The sequence below is a fragment of the Medicago truncatula genome, chromosome 1 (assembly GCF_003473485.1).
Source record: "Medicago truncatula cultivar Jemalong A17 chromosome 1, MtrunA17r5.0-ANR, whole genome shotgun sequence".
NCBI lineage: Eukaryota > Viridiplantae > Streptophyta > Magnoliopsida > Fabales > Fabaceae > Medicago > Medicago truncatula.
This window is the reverse complement of record NC_053042.1, coordinates 52191041-52211675: the sequence shown is the minus strand read 5'-3', so window position 1 is coordinate 52211675 and position 20635 is coordinate 52191041. Positions and strand designations below refer to the sequence as shown.

General features: G+C 30.6%; 1 protein-coding gene and 1 long non-coding RNA gene across 2 annotated transcripts; one reads left to right on the top strand and one right to left on the bottom strand.

The window, feature by feature from the left end:
* Positions 1-8745: 8745 nt before the first annotated feature.
* On the bottom strand, positions 8746-11426 carry LOC25485380 (transcription factor bHLH113). Its single transcript, XM_024771193.2, has 5 exons — positions 10722-11426; positions 10498-10620; positions 10254-10319; positions 10048-10167; positions 8746-9510 (listed from the first exon to the last, which is right to left on the bottom strand). Exons 1-5 carry the CDS (start codon positions 11061-11063, stop codon positions 9304-9306), a joined length of 858 nt encoding a protein of 285 aa, XP_024626961.1. The 5' UTR covers positions 11064-11426; the 3' UTR covers positions 8746-9303.
* A 4351-nt stretch (positions 11427-15777) lies between these two features.
* Positions 15778-18176, top strand: LOC25485379 (uncharacterized). Its single transcript, XR_003007176.2, has 2 exons — positions 15778-16650; positions 17081-18176. It is a non-coding gene; the product is annotated as an uncharacterized lncRNA (long non-coding RNA).
* Positions 18177-20635: the final 2459 nt, after the last annotated feature.

The following is a 20635-nucleotide window of genomic DNA, read 5'->3' as shown; positions in this document are numbered from 1 at the left end:
GTGTTTAAACCTTAGTGGGTCAATCATCCTTACCATATCACCTAAGTATATTTCACTCCAATGCAAAAATCAATTAAAACCCATACGGCAAGTTTAACAAGACTCTTGTAGTTTTTTTGTTTTCTTTTGAAAGAACAACTCTTGTAGTTTTTAAATATCAATTTTTTTAACAAGAAGAAACTTATTGCATTTCATTTATAATAATAGTAGAGATATAAGATGGAATCTTAATATGAATATGGAAACTAGCATGACGCAAAGCCACTCTAGCAAAGCTATGAGCGACTTCGTTGACTTGTCTCCGAATAAACCTAATGTAACACTCTCTTTCAATTATTTGATTTATTTGATTGTTTTAATAGGTTTAGAATATATTTATATGATTATTATGTGATTTATTAAGTGGCTTATTTTATTATTTAATAGAATAGGATTTGAAAATAAAATAAGATTAAGTTGTGGGAGCTGTTTTGGAAACTAGATGAGTGATATTTTGTTATGTTATATGTTGATATTTATTAGTGAAATATATATGTTATATGTTGTAGAAATATATGTTATTTGTTGTAGAAATATATATGATTTGTAGTAGAAATATATGTTATTTGTTGTAAAAATATATATGATTTGTTGTAGAAATATATGTTATTAATTTGTTGTAGAAATATATATGATTTGTTGTAGAAATATATGTTATTTCTTGTAGAAATATATGTTATTTGTTGTGGAAATATATTTCTTATTTGGTGTAAAAATATATGTTAATTGTTATAGAAATATTTTATATTATATTATATAATATATATATATATATATATATATATATATATATATATATATATATATATATATATATATATATATATATATATATATATATATATATAGAATATTAAGACTTGGAGGGCAGATTTGGAAATAAGAGAAAATAAGTAGGTTAAGGATTTATTTAAAAGGGAGAGTTAGAATTAGAAAAGGAGGATTACGTACAACCAGTTTTGGAGAAAAAGGGAGAACAAGTGGAGAGAAGAACCAAGAGAGGTCTGCTGATCGATTTTGATTAAGGTAAGGGTGGGACTAACATTCAATCTTCTTAAGCCTGTGATTCTGATAATTAGATTTAACATGTTGGAGGTTTAGTTTTGAGAATTGGAGAATTAGGTTAAGAGTGAGGAATTGATGATTAGATGATGAAAAAGTGTTACATTTATGTAGAAAGTGTTTACAGACCTTAGATAATTCATAGGGTGATGTTTAGAATCAATTTTAAGCTTTGAACCTTGAGATTAGGTGGATTTTCGTAAAAATATGCATTTTGCCCGAGCCTGCATTCATCGCTCGCCATAGCGAGCAGATCACTCGTCATAGCGAGTTGATCAGTGAGAAAACCGGATGTTGTGATTTAACTCCTTTAGTCAAGATTTAGATGTTTTTGAGTACCTGAATATGTATAATAATGATTAGGCAAGTTTTTAGATTGAGATTGAACATGGGGAAGTTAAAAATGGGATTTTTGGGTGAAAAATGTCAAGTTCCCGAGAGCACCCATTTCTTGTTCACCAAGGCGAGCAGCTTACTCGCCAAGGCGAATAGCCACTTTTCTGAACTCGCCATAGCGAGTAATGTCCCTCGCCTCGCGAGCTCATGTAAGACAGAATACCTTGTTTAGGGTTTTGCGATTCTTTTTGCACGAGATGTTATAAGTTGATCATTGGGGTAGGAATGGAGGTTGATTATAGTACTGCTGATGTTCTGTGAGCTTGTTATATATATATATATATGTATATATATATATATATATATATATGTATATATATATATATATATATGAATTGATGTTATAAATAATGTGATATAGTTGTATATGCATTATGTGAATTATATAAGATGTTTTAAGTTGATGTTGTTTATTATTTGATATTGTTATATCTGAGATGTTCATGTTCTACCTATGTTGCTGCTGTTGGTTATGTGAAATATTTATATGCCTTATGTGGAAAATGTATAATGTTTAAGTTGTTGATGCTTCTCATTAATATTGATATGTTGTGAATTGCTTGTGCTGTTTCTATTGCCGTTGAATATTGATCAAGTTGCAGGTGTTGGTCTAAATTGTAAAGTTGCAAGTTGTCGTTCCAAAGTATTGGAGTCTTAAGTTGTTGATGTTGTCTAAGTTGTAAGTTGCCGTTCCAAAGTATTGGAGTCTTAAGTTGTCGATGTTGTCCAAGTTGTAAGTTGTTGAGTCCATGCATGCTCATTTAAGTTGAGGGCTTGATGCCCTGGAGTCTTTGCTCAACACGTTGGGGGCTTGATGCCCTGGAGCCTTTGCTCAATTAAGTTGAGGGCTTGATGCCCTGGGAGTATATTAATGCTCAAATAAGTTGAGGGCTTGATGCTCTGGGAGTCTATTTACGCTCAATACGTTGGAGGTTTAATGCTCTGGATTGGTACCACATGCATGATTAAGAAGATAAAGTTGCATAGTCAAGTCGAAGTTGCATTGCTGAGTCAAAGTCGTTGTTGATGAGTTGTCATCCATGAGTTGTTAAGTTGTTGATGAATTGTCATCCATGAGTTGTTAGGTTGTTGACGAGTTGTCATCCATGAGTTGTTAAGTTGTTGAGTTGTCTTCTATCCACGTGTTGTTAATGAAGTGCTTATGAAGATTATAAGATATTGATTATGACGTTGTTATGTTGTTTATGATATTGATTATGATGTTGTTATGTTAATTATGATGTTGATTATGATGTTGTTATGTTAATTATGATGTTGTTATGTTATTTATGATGTTGCTATGTTGTTTATGATATTGATTATGATGTTGTTATGTTATTTATGATGCTGATTATGATGATGTTTATGAAGTGATGATTATGTTGTTATATGATGTGATGAATATGATATTAATGATGACTAGAAGTTGATTGATGATTTAATGAAGTACTATACGAAGAATTATTATTATAAATTGATGATGTTTAAGTTGTTAAATGTAATTGATGAATTATATGCTTAATATTATTGTTTGTGAAATCTCACCCCTTCTGCTTGGAAATGTTACCCACCATGGGTAACTTGCAGGTAACCAAGAATAGTTGATGTCGTGTGATGTTTCTCTCTCGTGTGTCTTAGGTGCTCTGATACGTAACGGGATGGGATTTTGTTGCTATTTTCTATTCCTTACGTATTACTCTATGAATTTTCAAGAACAAGGTAACTTGCAGGTAACCAAGAATAGTTGATGTCGTGTGATGTTTCTCTCTCGTGTGTCTTAGGTGCTCTGATACGTAACGGGATGGGATTTTGTTGCTATTTTCTATTCCTTACGTATTACTCTATGAATTTTCAAGAACAAGTTGTTGATTTGATTTTATGAGATTTTAATGATGAGGCCTTTGTGCCAAAGACTGTTTTTAGATGTTGAATAAATTCCGCTGCAAAACATTGAATATTTTATTATTAAACTTTAATGGATAATTAGTTAATTATTCCGTTTATGATTTTAAGAAAAGAAGTGTAGCATTCCGTTTAAGTAGAGAACTCTGATTATTTTTATGAAATTTTTATGTTGGGAAAACGGAGTGTTACACATAACATCAGAGATTACTAAATCAGAAGCTAACAGACGTCTATAGTCATTGATTATTGCGCTAAAATCAGAGACGTCACTTTTACTGCCGCAAAGAATATCTACCACGATTTTGGAATCAAGTTCAAAGTCCACAATACCTAACTGCAGATCGCGAACCCAGTACATGACTGATAATAAACCTAAAACCTCACCAAAATCCACATCAAAAAGCGAAGACATCCATTAAATCTTGGCCAAAACATAACGACATCCAGTAAATCTAAATATCAATTTGTAATTACTAATATTTAATCAATTTTTTAATATTAGTTATTGTATTTTATCCTGTAATTAATATCAAAAAGTAATCATTAAAATTAATTAACCCATTTTCAACCCCTTAACTTATTTAATTACGGGAGGGATATATTGACTCCAAGAGTAACTCTAAATCGTCACCCTCTATTTTATCTAAATTTAATGGATTAGATTTAAGTCTTATTAATAATAATGTGATCTCATCTACCTAATCATTCACACAATATTAATTACGATTTTTTTTTAAATTAATTACACTAAATAAATTTAATATTAATAACCAAGAAAATCCTCATCTTCATTCTCCAAAGACTGGAATCATTATTGTTCTTGAATTTCTCCACCTAGAACTTAGTAGAACCCGTCCTTGCCTTTGATGAATTACCCTGAAACATTAACCAGAGCTGCTGATAACAATCTGTTATATAAACAAAACCTGCAACTTGATTGCAGTGACAAACATGAACAAGAATATAGTGGCAATTATATAAAGAATTGAGAGACTTTAGAGAGAGTAAATTGTAGAATGGATTATCTTTATTATTTCCTTGATGAACAATTACAATCCTTATGTAGGCCTAACAATTATCACTAACTAGTAACGTACTAACTAACTTGGTTACATTCTGTTATAAGCAACTAACATAATGTCTCCCCTTGGCTAACTTCCAACTCTATGAAGTTTCAAGTCATAATAACAATATTTAACAGAATTATCAAAACTACTGCAACATTTATGCTTGTAGTATACTATGGAGAAAATAAAATAAAAATAAGTTTTAAGAATTTTAATTCAAAGTCTTAATTCTCAGTGACCGCGTCCTCTGCGACTTGGTCCAGAATAAGCCTGGTTGATTATTAAACTTAAGAATGATGGAGGAGATTGATCTTTCAGAGGTCTCATGCCTTGAACATTCATGGAGTACGAGACCAGGAGAAGGAAGATGATAAGAGAAATTTCATTAAGTGCTACTATAAGAGAGTAACCCTTCATTTTCTTATACAGTCTTGTAGCTGTTAAGCTTCTTTACTAATTAGGACAAATTAATGTTAGGGAGGGGAAGAGGCAAATAAACAAAGACTGTTTTGCAAAACTGCAGGATGGAGTATGGTGAATGTAGTATTTATATACAGTTTGTGTGTGTGAAGGTCAATACAATTGAATTAATTTGATACTAAGTATGTTATATGTTCTTTGACTTTAGTTATTATGGCAACTTAGGTAGCGGAATTATAAGGTTATTCATTATGTGTAGTGCTTTGAATTTAAAGTTTGAATAAGGAGAGTATTTATTTTTCATCTTAGTCTTTTATTCTTGTTTACTTTTAAATGTAAAATCATATTTCAAAATCAAATCAAATTATTGTTTGATATTTTTTTAATAACATTTTAAATCAGATTACTTGATCCGACGCCGTCAAACCCATTGATGGGCACCGATCATAACAGCCTCCCATCAATACTTTGGAAGGCTTCATGCCCACACACCTATAAATTTAAAGGCACTCATTGTCGTCGTTATAAGGTACACTTTATCCATTCTTTATCCTCTCACTCTTTGCTCTTTTATTGATTTGAGTGTCAAAGTTTTTGCAGGTATTCCCAACTCGCACCACCGACGCTCGTTGGAAGCCATCATACCGATCCCAACAAGATCATCTAACAAATTATTTTAATTTTGTTGCAATGGCTAAAAGTCATTCAAAAAAAATTGAAACTTTGTGTTAATACAATAAAAGATTTCTGTAACTATAAAAGCATGCCGCCTACTCAAGCACTAGTTTCCTAATAGAGCTGCCTTAATCAATGATCCATATTGGAGAAGACTGGAAAGTGCGTTTGAATTGATCTATTCTTAAGAAATAAAATGTTTGTACTGTGTCTTAATATTTACGCTATCCAAATCCAAGTCAGTGGTCTAAGGTAAACTCTTATATAACAGAAGTCTGTTGGAGATTCAGACTCTCTAAAGTCTCATATTTCCAATTCCAAACATATTGATACAATATGAATATGATGTCCTTATTCGTATATATTAGTCAATCATGATCAACAATCTAGAAATTTAAAAGATTTTTTTAAGCAACGAACTTACTAACTTTTAAGGCTATTCACAAGCCAAACTGAATTAGCTGCTAGTGACTCATGAGGATGTTAAGTAATTATTAAAAGTGTGGTGGGTCAAAATTTGTTGGCTCCAAACCAAGCAATTGGATTTAAGTGTTTAATGAGTTTAACCATAAACAACCGTTTAAGAGAATCTGAGTCTCATTCTTGGTTGGAACAATCTTTTATCACACTATCCTTAACTCATGGCCGAACTCTGAATTATCAGTGGCTCTTTCTCAGAGAGCCAGCCGGACGGATAACACACAAAAAGAAAAAAAAAATGTTGGCTCCACGATGTTTCCAATCTTGCATGAGATATATGGGAGTGAAACTTGGTTTAACGACCAACACTTTGTTTCCCGATCAAGTTATCTCACATTTGAATTTCACAAAGATTTGCATACATTGTTCCAAGAGTGTCTTTTAGATCTAATGCCTTTTGATCAAGTGGCCTAATACAATTCTACCAATTTAATAACTAGAAACATATGTATACTCTGTAAATACCATGTTGTTTGGATAAATTTAAGTTTTTTTAAATGATAAATATTAGCGATTAGTTGTTCTTTTGTTTGTGGTTGTGGGTGAAGTTTCATTCATAGTTGTCACGACCTCCTTATCATATGTAATTTTGTGATCTCCTTATCATTCCAACCTTTATATTCCTGCCCAAACCATCATGTCACCTTACTACTACTCTCAAGTAAGTCTTCATTAATATTTCAAAATAAAATACTAGCTGATTTATTACATTCTCATTGTTAAGAATGAACTTGATATTTATAATTTACAACACACCGACTGTGCATATCAATCATTTGAGCAAAATACACATGTGATTATTATGTTTTTTTTAGTGGAACTACTTCTACTTGCGAAGATATCCAAAATAGTTGAAACATTGACAATCCATAAGATGGATTGAAATTAGAACAAATTGTAAGACACTAAAGATGCATGAAAATCGACTAAAATCAAGGGCAATTTTTCTTACATGTGTTGTGAAACGTTTAAGCTGTATTGGTAATACAGTAGTATGTGCTAGAATAAAAACTTGTTGACTGATTGAATATTGATTGCATTAATAAGAGATGACGTTATTAATATGTGTTGAATTATAATTGTTGACTTATTGAATATTGATTGCATTAAAAGGAGACCTATAACAAATTTAAGTGAATGAATGGAGAAGAGAAATTAAAAATTAGAAAAATATCCTTAAAATCTGGGTTGAAAAAAGGGACAAAAACTTAACTCATTTTGTAGTTATTCCCTTCATTCCATATATCGTTTGTTCTATATTTGAGAAAGTCAAATGAATATGAGCACAAAGTGTGCTAAGAATAGATCAACAAAAGGAAAGAGGTATGACAAAACATCAAGACTACTTTAACAAGTCACACTACCAAGACAACAAAGAGGATAGACCCCAACTTATTGTCAAAAAATAAAAATGATAGACCAACCTATTTAAATCATACTTGAAGTTTTTGTTCTTGTGGTTGTTTTAAATTTTATTTTTGTAACCAATGATTGTTTGTTTGTGACTACATGTGTAATTTTGCCTTAGTTTTATGTTTTGTAATTGTAATGAATTGAGTAAATAAAATTTAGTTGCTATAAGCCTATAAACAAACTATAAACGGAAGGTGAATACTGGGGATGACAATTGGATCCAGATCCTATAGACACCCGCAAAAAATATCCGCTATGGATAGGGTAAAACCCCGCTTTCATGGATCCGAGCTTGGATATGAGTAATTACCCGCAAATTTGTATGAGTATAGACACGGGTTTGGGCACTGTACTACCCAGCCCCGCAACCCGCATATATGTATTTATATATATTATAAATAATTTATTTATTTTTGGTGTAAAATTAATTAATAAATTTAACTATTTAAGTCTAACCTTAAACCTAAAACAGTTTAATAAAAACTTTAGTAACAATTTATTATGATTTTAACATCCAACTATAACTTTTTAACTTATAACTGATGTAGGGTATCTATTTTTTTTTTCTTTCCATAAATATTTTGGATGTTTTCTTATTTGGCTAAATATTACGATTCATATTATTTCGTAAGTTGATTTAATTTTTTTTGGATCATAGTGTTATTTCAAGTATGGTGATTTTTATTATCTTTTCATGGCTAAAATGCGGGTAATGGGTACGGTTATGGGCACTTAAGTGCCCATAGGGTATGGGAAAGAGCACTAAAGTTGTTGTCCACGAGGGTACGGACACGGGTACGAGCATTTTTTACAAACGCGGGTATGGGAATGGATACTATAGTACCCTATCCATTAAGTACTCATTGCCATCCCTACTGAATACTAATACTAATAATAAAAAAAAAAAAACAAAACAAAAAAATAAATGGTGATTTGCTATTTCAACAATGTGCCAAGCAAATTGCTATCTAATATACCAATTTCACACCAATGAAATCATGAACACCCTTTGTACGAAAACATATTAATTGGGTCATAAGAGCACGCGTATTCAAACGATGAACCTACAGTCATTCATCTTTGTCCCACCAAATTAATTTGTACAAGACGCCAACAATATACACGCCAATCTCTGTCATATATGACGACACACAAAAAAAAAATACAGTAATTTTTTAATCACATTATTCCCTTCTTTTATCACGTTAAATTCTGGATATTATAAAACTGATTCACGTGAGTTTAACTCAGTTAATAAAGACATTACATAATGTGTGTATAGGTTGGATTTCAAATCTCACTCCACACTTCTCCATATTTATGATGTGAGCTCCAACATTAGGAAATAAACTAAACTAATTCGCCGTACATACATGAAATGAAAAATTTAAACATTTTAAAGGCTTCATAGTTGTATTTCTTTTTCATTGCCTACCGAAATATACATAGACAAAGTAAAATATATCGGCATCCTAAACTCCTAGTTCAAGGCTACACACATACCTAAATCCTACATAAAATATTTCCTTCTTTCTATAGGAATATATAGAGGTGACCCCAAAAAAACTGATGATACATGATTAAGGACAAAATCATGACATTTCATTTGTACCCCATGTGTGAACTTTAAACTATTCTTGTTAATTGTTAATCCCTCTTTACCTTTTCTAAATACTTTACCTTCTCATCCTTCCTTTCCATATCAAAATAAGCTGTCAATGTCATATTGAGTACAACTCCAATTTGAGCAGACATAGAAACCCATTTTTCAAAATATTCAACTTTTTTTTTTTTTTTTTATATAAAAAGTACTCATTGATGATTTATACTATTTGATGATTTATTATTACTGCTTAGTAGTAATAGTTGAAGATGAAACATTGTTCCCTATTGAAGCAGGTGACCAAAAATCAGCACCGTTACTACTTGCCACGTGTAAGGTGCATCCAACAGGGATCAAACACAAACCTCTGCTCCTCAAATCATTCTTCACTTCTTCTCCTATCTCTTCAATTTCATTGACATTGATATTGACATTGTTATCTCCGTCCCCCTGAAATAACGCATACACAATTATAATCTTATGTCATCAAGTATTACCTTAAATGGATAAACTGTCACAAACAAGACTTTGCTCAATGTGAACATTTTAAGTAAGGCTATGCTCACTCAGTATTGTCCCCATCAAGTGGACCCTCCCTTCAACTAGCTAGGTACATATTTTTTTTTTTTTTTTGAGGGGAGGTACATATTTTGTTTGTTCATTTATAATAAAACAACATAAATATATAAATAAAGTGTACTAGACTAAATATTTTAAATAAAAAAATTAATTAAGTTTTTTTTCAGCCATCAAATAAAGAAGTTATTACTCCAAAATATTTTAAAGTCAAATATTTTTGTCCGAAATTTGAACCAAGTACATTTGATTTCATATATGAATTTGTTTATATTTTGTTACGAAAAGAATAATCATTTTACAACTATTTTCTCGAAAATAATATCACTGATTTGACCATCCATTGACCATAAATAACATTAACATAGAATTACGAAGAATATGAGATTTAGAATGAGAGATAGGACTCACAGGGTGATTTTGAAATTGAACTTGTGAAGGTTGCAAGTATGGAGAGCACAGAACCTGAACTTGATCATGTAAGAATCTTATGTAACCAGTAGCCTCGTGAAGCACCGAAGCTGTATCAGTCTGCACATGCAATTTCAATTTACAATTTTCAAAAACTAAATTCCCAAACAATAATTTAATAACACTGGAAAATATATCTAATTTACCTTGCCAAAGGGTGAAACAAGTTGTTGTAACGCTGCAATTCGTTCACCTAGCTTCTCTTTTTTCGGCTATTCAAATTAATAATAACATAATACCAAAATCAAATTTAGTCAAAAAAACATTAAATCAAAAATATGTTACATTTTTTTTAATATAGAAAAGGACTTGTCATCTTTGTTTAAGAATATTGTTGTGTTGATGAGAGAGACATGCAAACACATATTCATAGTTGATTTTTATGTTTACCTTTGCATGTCCAGTTGAGGTGGGGTTGTCTCCTTTGGTCTTTTTAGGACCTTTCTGCCCTCCAACACCTGCCTTTGTCCCAAGTTCTTGTCCTCCTGACCCATTCCGCTTTTTCTGCAAACTCTTTAATAAAAAAAAATAGATTTTAGAGAGAGAAAAATATATACTATATACTAAAACAATCAACACCAACATCATTCTTAAATAAATAAATAAACACAGACATTGGATTTAGTTGTTGTCAAAGAATTGAAACCAGTGTTGGTTTGGTGGTTGCATGAAGAAGCAGAAGAAGAATCACTTGAAGTGATAATAGATTTCTGAGGAGTTAATATTAAGTTGGTGGTTGTTTCATGAATTTCATTTTGATAGTCACCAAAACAAAGCATTTTGGGTGTGTTGTGAAGAGAGAAAAGAGAGGTGGAAAAAGTTTGGTCCACATCAAGACCTAATGGATTATGATCATTATCATCATCACCTAATAGTAACTGAGAGAAACTGGTCCCAGATGTTGTTGTTGGTATGGTCAAATGGTCCATTACTTGAAGTTCATCTTTGGTTTCCATTACAAGTTGAAATGGGATTGATGATTTCAAAGGTTGAAAAGGAAATGTAGGAGGGTTTTATGGAAGAGAAAATGAAAGAACAAGAGGGTTATTTAAAAGAGAGAAAAACAAAGTGTTAATAAGTGGCAGTGAGGGTGAGAGACATTTGTAAGCACGTTTGTGTTTGTGATGATATATGTGTGAAAGTGAAACTATACTCAAAATCAAAAAATGTGAAGTTAGTAAGTAGTAAATGAGAGAGGCGTTACAAGAAAGAATTGGGTTGGCTGAGTGGGCTGTTTCCAAGAAGAGTTTCGGTATTCGGCAAAGCAACGGTCAAACCCACCTGGCCCGAGAAAACTGTGTGTTTTACTCTCCAATGACTCATTTCAATTCCCCCACCATCATCACACCAGACAATAGACATCACTTCTAAGTTCTAACTTAGACTAATATTCGATTTTCGTGTCTTAATTCGAGTGAATATTTGATTCTGCCGGTGATCAAAATTGATTTTAAGTTAATTGATCTATTAAGTGTGTGTTTGGTATGGCGGCGGCGAGAATTGATTTTGATTGAATTGAGTTTGAGATAATTGATTTTGGTTAAAAGTGAGTTGAATGTGAATTGATTTATGTTTGGATACACTTGCTTAAAAGTGATTCTTATGAATTGATGTTGTTTGAATAGTATGTATCAAAATTGATTTTAAGTGTGTAATGATCAAACTATCCTTTTGATTATATTTAAAAGTAAATATCTCATTCTGATTAGATAATTATTTCAGCTTATTATAAATTGATTTTATTGCTTCAAAAATTCATTTTAAAATAATATTAATTTATAAGAGTTTTTTTTTTTTTTTTAAGAATTTATAAGAGTTTTTTTTTTTAATAATTTTTTTTATCAATCGGGTGATTTTTAATAGAACATGAGCATAAAAAAATGCAATTAAAAAAATCAAATAAGTGTGCCTTTCTTGTTAAAAAAGTCACGCGGCTCTCACAGCCTCACTTCCATTTCTCCATAGTCTTCTATGGTTGCTTCCATTTCAATCTCCTTCCAAATCTTTCATTATTCTTCTTTAATAGTTCCTCATTCTATCATCTTTCAATATTCTTTTACCACTCTAATTCCTTCATCTCTTTCCTAAAATTTCTAATTTTTTATTATTGTGTTGGTTGAAGCTTTCATGGAGATTGAGTGATTTAATTATTCTTCCTCACTCATTTTTGTTTTTCTCCAGATCTGAAAAAATAAGTAGAAACTGTTCTAGAGAAATAAAAAATTGAAAATTGAGGGGGAAAAATTGGAGCTTGAGAAGCATGGGTAAATAGGGAAAATACATTTGTCAGCTAAAAACAAATTTTGAACCAAGTTTGAGTTGCCGCAGAAGCTATGTTTTCTGGCTTCTTCTAAACCCACGTTTTGGGTTCAAACCTGCGTTTTCAGATTTGCTTTTAATTGTATCCAAATATCACAAAAAGTGATAAAGTCACGTTTGGAGGTGGAAACGTAGGTTTGGTGAGCAAAAACACTCAACCAAAGAGACACTAAGATTGACTCCGGTTAAAAGTGAATTCAACGATAAATTTAAGGGTAATGTTATAAGCAGTGTTTAAAGATGCAATATACTCCCTCCGTCCTAAATTGTATGACGTTTTGGGTATTTCACACATATTAAGAAATGCAATTAATATTATGTAGAAAAGAGATATTATGAGTTGTTTTATAAAATTGTCCTTAATAAATAATATGGAAAAGATAAATAAAAAATTGAAAGAAGAGTAAGTAATAAATAGTTAAAATTATAATAGAAAAAATAACAAAATGTTTCATTGCTATTATAAAACGACATATAATTTATGACAATTTTTTCCTTAAAGCGACAATTTGGAACGGAGGGAATAATAGCCATTAATTAGAAATTGTGTAGTCAATCTTTCAAAAGTCAAAAAAACGTCATTTACAATTTAAAACATTTTTTTTCCTCCTTAATCTGTGCATCGGGATAGAATGAAAGTTTGTAGGTAAAATTAAATTCACTCGAGAACAGTTAAACATATCAAAATTAATTTGGATTTTACAACCAATGTTTAAGTGTATTGATTATGAAATTCATTACTACAATTTGTCTTGGAAATATAAATTTTTTATTTTTATCTTAGCATTAATTACACAGACTTTTATTGAGTTTCATAATACTTGTTAACATTTGCCTTGCTTATTTTAATACTTTAATCGATGCTCCAATAGTATTCATTAGTGTTCTTCAATTAATTTTACACCAAGAAACAATTTTGACTTCTCCAACAATGAAACCAAATATAGGCTAAATCAATTATGAGGTTAAGAGAATGCAATGAATATGACCATATTTTTTCTTCTAATATTCACTCTTTTATTTAGTAAAACTCATGCACATCTGACCATTTTATGTGGATCAATTTCTGAAATATGAGACTCACGTAAGTTTGTCAAATAAAAAAGTGAATATTAGAAAAAGAATGTTCACTACACTCTTATGAAAGTTAATTATGATTGTTCCCGTGAGTTTAACTCAGTTGATAAGAACAATGCACAATCATAACATATGCAAGATCCGAAGTTCGAACCTCAGACACCAAAAAAAATTAATTATCATTTGGTACATTTTTTACTAACTTAAACATTTTTTTTTATGAAGTTATGGAATATTTTAGTGACTTAGAATTTTTTTTTATAAACTAATTAAAAAGGTGTTCGAGATTATATCTTATAGATATCATTTTTCTATCAGTTTTACCATTATTATCTTAATTGAAAGAAAATATTTTTTTTTATATTTATCAACTAATTCAACCGATAATTCTACTAAATACTGTAAATTCAATTTACTATTAATCACTATCCGTCGTAAGTTCAAATGCAAGAAGCAAGCTTATAAATTATCTTATATTTTTCACCAAATAGAGAATAAAAAAGTACTAATTAAGATCTTCACGTAAGAAAAATGTCAAATATATTTGATTCAAATTTATACTAAATACATTTGACTTGTTTATAATTAAGACATGAGGGAGTATATGATTTAGTTTGGATGACTTTTTAAAAAAAATTATGTTAGATTAATTTGATTTGATTTTAGGTTATATTTGGTAAAAAAGTAACACATGACATAAGGTAGTTATTAGCATATAGTAGTGGATAGTTTTATAAAAAATATTAAATAAGTTAGCTAATACTATCACCGTTTCTTTTTAATTGTCACATTTTGACATTTTATACAAACCAAAATAATCAATAAATGTTGTTACTTTTGATACAATAATTTTTATTTTTACTATAATAACCTTATTTATTTAATATCTCATTACATATATTTCTCTCTCCACAATAATAAATAAGGGTAATATTAGTAAAATAACTTTTAATGTTGCATTGAACTGTGTAAAGTGACAATTAAATAGGAACATAAAAATTCTTCAAAATAGACACTTAAAAAGGAACGGAGGGAGTATAAAATTTGAAGTGTCATCGCGATTATAGCTAAATTGACATGGACAATGTATTGTTAGTATACAAAGACCAGAGTTTAAATTTAGTACATCCCACTTATTCACTTTAAAAATTAAATTTTAGGCTAATATGATCCAGAGTCAAATAAGACATAGTAACCAAAAGACATTCAATAGATAAATAGATACACATTCTTAGTGTTTTAGAAATGGTCAAAATTAATCATGGATGTGTAGGATTGATTCAAACATATTTGATTGCTTTTGAGTATAATTTATTTTGTCTTTAAAATTGATTTTATTTGAGACTATGAATTGTATGGTCTCTAGAATCATAGAGATGCAAAATTAATTTTATTTACACAAAAATTTAAAATTCAACTCACTTTTCATCATAATCAAATCACTCAAAATTAATTTTTATCATTGCAAAACCAAACATACATATACGTTCTAATAAAACTTGTACATAAACTTACAACGTTATAACATAATAATAGCATTAGCATAGCAAATTAAAACTCACTTTGAAGTTTGTCACAATGACATAAAAATTATATGGAAACTAATATGCAAAAACACCCATGATAAACCAACTTATTTGAAATAATCAAATGTGGCGTATAGTTTCTAAGTTTAGTTCCCACTCCCAGCATCAAATTCTTGCTATATATGCCTATGAAGTATGAAGAACCTCAATTATGGTTGATGACCTTTTCAAATTCACTAGTATTTCAACAATTTTGCATTTTAAGTTACAAGTAGGACTTTATAGAAACTTCACTGTAACAAACCTTTCTAGTCATGTAGCTTAACAAATGCATTAGTAAACAAGGTTCATCTTAAACCCTTCAAAGTTCAATCAGAGACAACAATTTTTGTTTTCCTTATCTTAGCTTTAACAAAAGTATTATTTTGATTATATACTCTAACATGATAGCAATAAATCTATAAATCTATAATATACATGTGCAAACTAAAAAATGTTTATCGAAAGATAGCAATAAATCTATTATATACACGTGCAAAATTAACATTATTTATAATTATACTCATCCAAGTAGATATATATGATTTAAGCAAATATGATTAGAACAAATAAAATATTCATGAGAAATTAAGTTTACATTCTTAATGATGTTAACTGCAATATACGCGTGGCATGTATGTCAACATCACCTTCTTCCGACTTTACAAATTCTCCTACAAATCAAAATTAGGGTTCATTGAAGCCAATTTTTCCCAATTTAGAGATGAGAAATTCTAATATGGTCACCTGACTAAAGAAATAGTGTTTGATCACACACATATAAAGAAGTATTTTTTTAATAATAAGGAGGAAAATGATAAAAAAGACTACAAGAATGATGGATAAATCTCTCTTACATCACTGACGGATCATTTCCGTCAATAATGATGGTGCATGACAGCTGCACATGGCATCGTATTACTGGCGGATGAAATCTGTCAGTAATAATAAACAATTCGCCAGTACCCATTAAAGTCGGCCAGTAATCTGTGAATTAAGAATCCGCTAGTAATTCACTAATTCCGACGGTATTTCAAAAAACACATCCGCCGGTGATTCTTTAATTCCGCCAGTACCCAATTATTAGTTCAAGTTATAATATGCTTGGTGAGTATCAGGATGATTTAGATGACACCCAAAGCTTCAAACACGTTGATTCCTCTAAAACCCATCTTCAATAGAAATTCTGAAACCCTCAATTTTGCCAATCGATTCCTCTATCCTCATCTTCAATCGAAATTCCAAAACCCTCAATTCTTCCAATCGATCCATAACCTTCATCTTTGATCTGGAACCCAGTTTGTTCGGATCTCACATTCTCTACACTTTCTTCCTTCACAAATATCTCTGTTGTTTCTGATGGCTTCATCGATTTGTCCGTGGCCGGTTCTTGCATCACCGGCGACGGTGGCGCCGGAAGTTTCAAGGAAATCGTTCGCGCAAGCAGTGGCAGTGGATTGTGATTCTCAAGTGACTCCGCTCCCTCCTCGTGTTGAAGAAGGAGTAAATGGCAAAAGAATGAAGGTTTGGAGCTTGGTGAAGGAGTAAAGGGCTCGTGTTCATTCTTGAGGGATCTGTTGAGGTGAGTTTCTTAAATTAGGTTGTAATTTAAGCAAAAGGGAATTGGAATTAGCAATTATAATTAAGAAAATTGACATGCAATAGAATGAGAATTGAAACCCTAATTGATTTTCCCATTTTGTTTTTGTGTTGTTAGCAGGTTGTATTTTCCTTAATTGAAACCCTAATTGATTTTCCCTTTTTGTTTTTGTGTTGTTAGCAGGTTGTATTTTTCCTAATTGAAACCCTAATTGAATGCAATAGAATGTGAGATTAATGGTATTGTATTATGATATAAAGTGGGCTCTTGGATAAACATGATAAATGCTTATGTATAAATATAGTTTGGCTCTGTTTTGATGCTAATATATAAATGCTTATGGTTTTGATTTTCCCCTTTTAGATATAATTAACAAAGAGATTTGTATTTTCCCCTTTTTAAATTCAACCAGGCCAATCCAAAGAGACAAAGTACAAGAAGATTGCAAGCATAGGTGATACTGATGTGTGTATTGCTTAAGTGGATGCTGGATGTTTTTCGGATGGCTACACTACTTGGGGGTTGTGTGTTTAAAAACAATTCTGGTGACATTTCGATGATTGTGTGCAAGAAAGAAAGTATTGCGACTGATCCTTGTATGGTAGAAGCGCTTGGTGTTAGATAGTGTCTTCAATTGGCGCGTGATCAAGGTCTTCAAAAATTGGAAATCCAAACTGATGCTCTGGTGATAGCAGATTGTATCTCAGGCAAGAGTTCAAATGCTAATTTAGATCCTATTATTGTTGACTGTGTTGAGTATTTAAACACTTTTGTTTCAGCTTCTGTTTGTTATATTAGTAGAGAAAACAATGGTGAAGCCCATAAGCTAGTGGGTATAGCAAAATTAGTAGGATTAAGAAATGGATGGGGCTTGTCCTAGACTATTCTGATGCCTTACTGTCAAGTATTCATCTTTCTTTATCTTAATGCAATTGGCTTACCTTTAAAAAAAACAAAGAGATTTCAATTATACTATCTCAATTATAGTTTGGATAAACATGATAAATGCTTGTGAATAAATATGGTTTGGCTCTGTTTTGATGCTAATGGTTTTGATATTTCCCTTTAACAACTAGATTTCAATTACACTATCTCAATTACAGTTTGACTTGGATATACATGATAAATGCTTATGTATAAATTGTATTTTTCTTGGAGTGTGTTTGTGTACAATTGTTTATGTCTGCAAAATTGTCTTCGGGTTGATTTTGCCTTTGCTATCTATAGATGGACAAAGAAGAGCCGCCACCACCACCCCGCCACCAAAGCCATATAGAAGAGGACCTAAACTCACAATCCATCATTCATCCTTTGTTCTGATGCCACCAAGAGGAAATACGAGCTGCAAATTACCAGGAGGGAGACCACGATCAAATTTGTTTGAATATTATTATCATTAGCTTATTATGTTAGTTCTCTAGATTGTATGAGTATTATTTAAATATTTATGATTTTTTACGAAAACTATTTATGGATTGTACAAATATTATGATATATCGATTAATTAATTTGTGTCTTATTAAATTAAAATTTTATTTCTTTTATTTATTTGTGTTGAATTAATTTTATTTCATTAATTAGAATTAAAAAGTAGGAAGTGATCAAAATGAAAAGAAAAAAAAAAGGTCCATTACATTACTGGCGGAATTTTTCGTCAGAAATGCAGATCTATCCAAACATTACTGAGGGAATATTCCGTCAGTAATAATGTGACGAATTTGATAAGAACGTTACCGAAGGATTATTCCGCCAGTAATTACTGGCGGACTTTTCTGTCAGTAATTACTGAGGGAATAATCCCTCAGTAATGCTTTGTCACAATAGCATCATCAGTACTGAGGGAAAATTCCGTCAGTAACATTACTGACGCCAGTATTACTGAAGGATGCAAATCTGCCACTAATGTGTGTTACTGAGGGAAATTTTACATTATTGAGGGTTTATTTCCCCCAATAAAAACCAAAATTCTTGTAGTTGATTGAGTATTTTGATGAGAATCCTTTTATATGTGTGTCCAAATATTATTGATTTGGTCTTATGAACATGGAAGAATACCTCTTTAGAGATCGCAATCAATCCTCTTTCCCATCCGAGCTAACATGTCAAATTTATAAGGTTTCTCATCAACTTTCTTTATGAAATCGTTGAACAATTATGCAAAGGGTTGATCCAACACAAATTTGCATGGATCTACCACGAATTCGCTAAGGTCTATTGTGGTAACAATTAAACAAATTAAATGACCTACTTAAATATTTTTTTCAATAATGGATCAATATAAACCCCAAAATAATGACAAGAGACCAAAAAGGTGTTTAAACCTATTATTGATAAAACAAAGCATCAAGGGTGTGTTTGCATGCAGTTAAATTATATTGATATTCATTGTTCAGTGCACCATAACCAACGTGCAAGAAAAATTACAACTTATAATCAAATATTAAAAATAATTCGCCAACAAACTAAAGCTTCACTGAAACAAAGTATTATTTTTTTGAATGTATTATTTAGCAAATTATCTGTAGATAAAAAAAAATAGTGCAAAATTTGGAGTGTGTTTGAATAAAAGAATATTTTAAAGTAATGTAATTTTTGAGTGAGTTCAAATACTTTTAGGTAAATTTTGAGTTTGGATGATTAATTTGGAGAATTATCAAAATAACGTCAACTTATAAAGTATTTTGTCCAACTTAATTTTATTAGAGAATTTCAAATGACACATAAAAGTTAAAAATTTTAAATTTCTCTCTTCATATAATTTTTTGTTCAAATTATACAAATTGGTCTCCATATTTTAAAAAAATTTCATATTAACCCCTACAAATTTATGATTCAAATAATCATAAGTGTCATTTTAATTGATAATAGTTTATCTGTTTCTCAATTTTTATTAAACAATTAAGCTAAAAAAACATCTATAATTAATGAATATGTTCGCTTAAATCAAGGCTAAATATATATTGGATCAGCCATATATTTTTTTTTGAAGGAGGATCAGCCATAATTATAAAAAGTCCTTGTACCAAGTTTATTGTGTGGGTCTTTCTTCTTCCTTTATCACAAAAATAAGTTTGTTCCCTTCCGCTTATCGTTAGTACAATCAATTATCACTCTATTTTTTTTTTGTGGTGAACCATGCAGGCTATACCTTTTTTTTTTTTTTTGGACTGAGTGAACCATGCTAAACCTAAAGCTATCAAATTTTGTTCGGCGTTATTGAAAAGAAAATAACTAAATATGTCTTTTTTTTTTTTTTTTTTTTAAGGTCTTGTTAACCGGGGCACTGGTTAAAAAATCTAAAAAATTTTAAAAGTAGAAAAATTGTCTTGAAAATATAAGCTGTTACTTTTGACTAACTAATTATTACACAACTTTTTAATAAAATTTTACCTCTTTAGGTTACTTAACCAATGCTCCGGAGATACGGGTTAACATTCTCATTTTTTTTTTATCATCAAGAAAACTATAAATGTTTGAGAAAATGAATATATTTCGTTGTCCACACTCAACAGTGCCACATTGTTCAATCGGTCTAAAGATTCTAAACCACAAACCAGTGGGTGACATCCATAACTTAATCACAATATCAAGCTAGCAAGTATACATATAATTACCAGTTATCTGATCAACGCTGCAACTGGAATCCGGATCTTTTTAAAATTTTATCATCCAAAAATAGTTGTACAAAAAGAATAAAATACTTAAAACCACTTTTTATTAGAAGCAATTCAAACCAATTTTTCTTTTAAAAGATGTAGCTTCTCAAAATAAAAATATTTTTTGTGATTCATTTGAGTTACTACTATTTAATCACTACATACGTGTAATGCGCCAGACCCCATAAACTAACCGAAACAATGCCAATCTGCGTACATGAATACGACAACAATTTCCTTTCAATTATACATCTAACAAACAAGTACAAAAACTCACTACAAACACTATCTATAAATCCAAACTAGGTCTC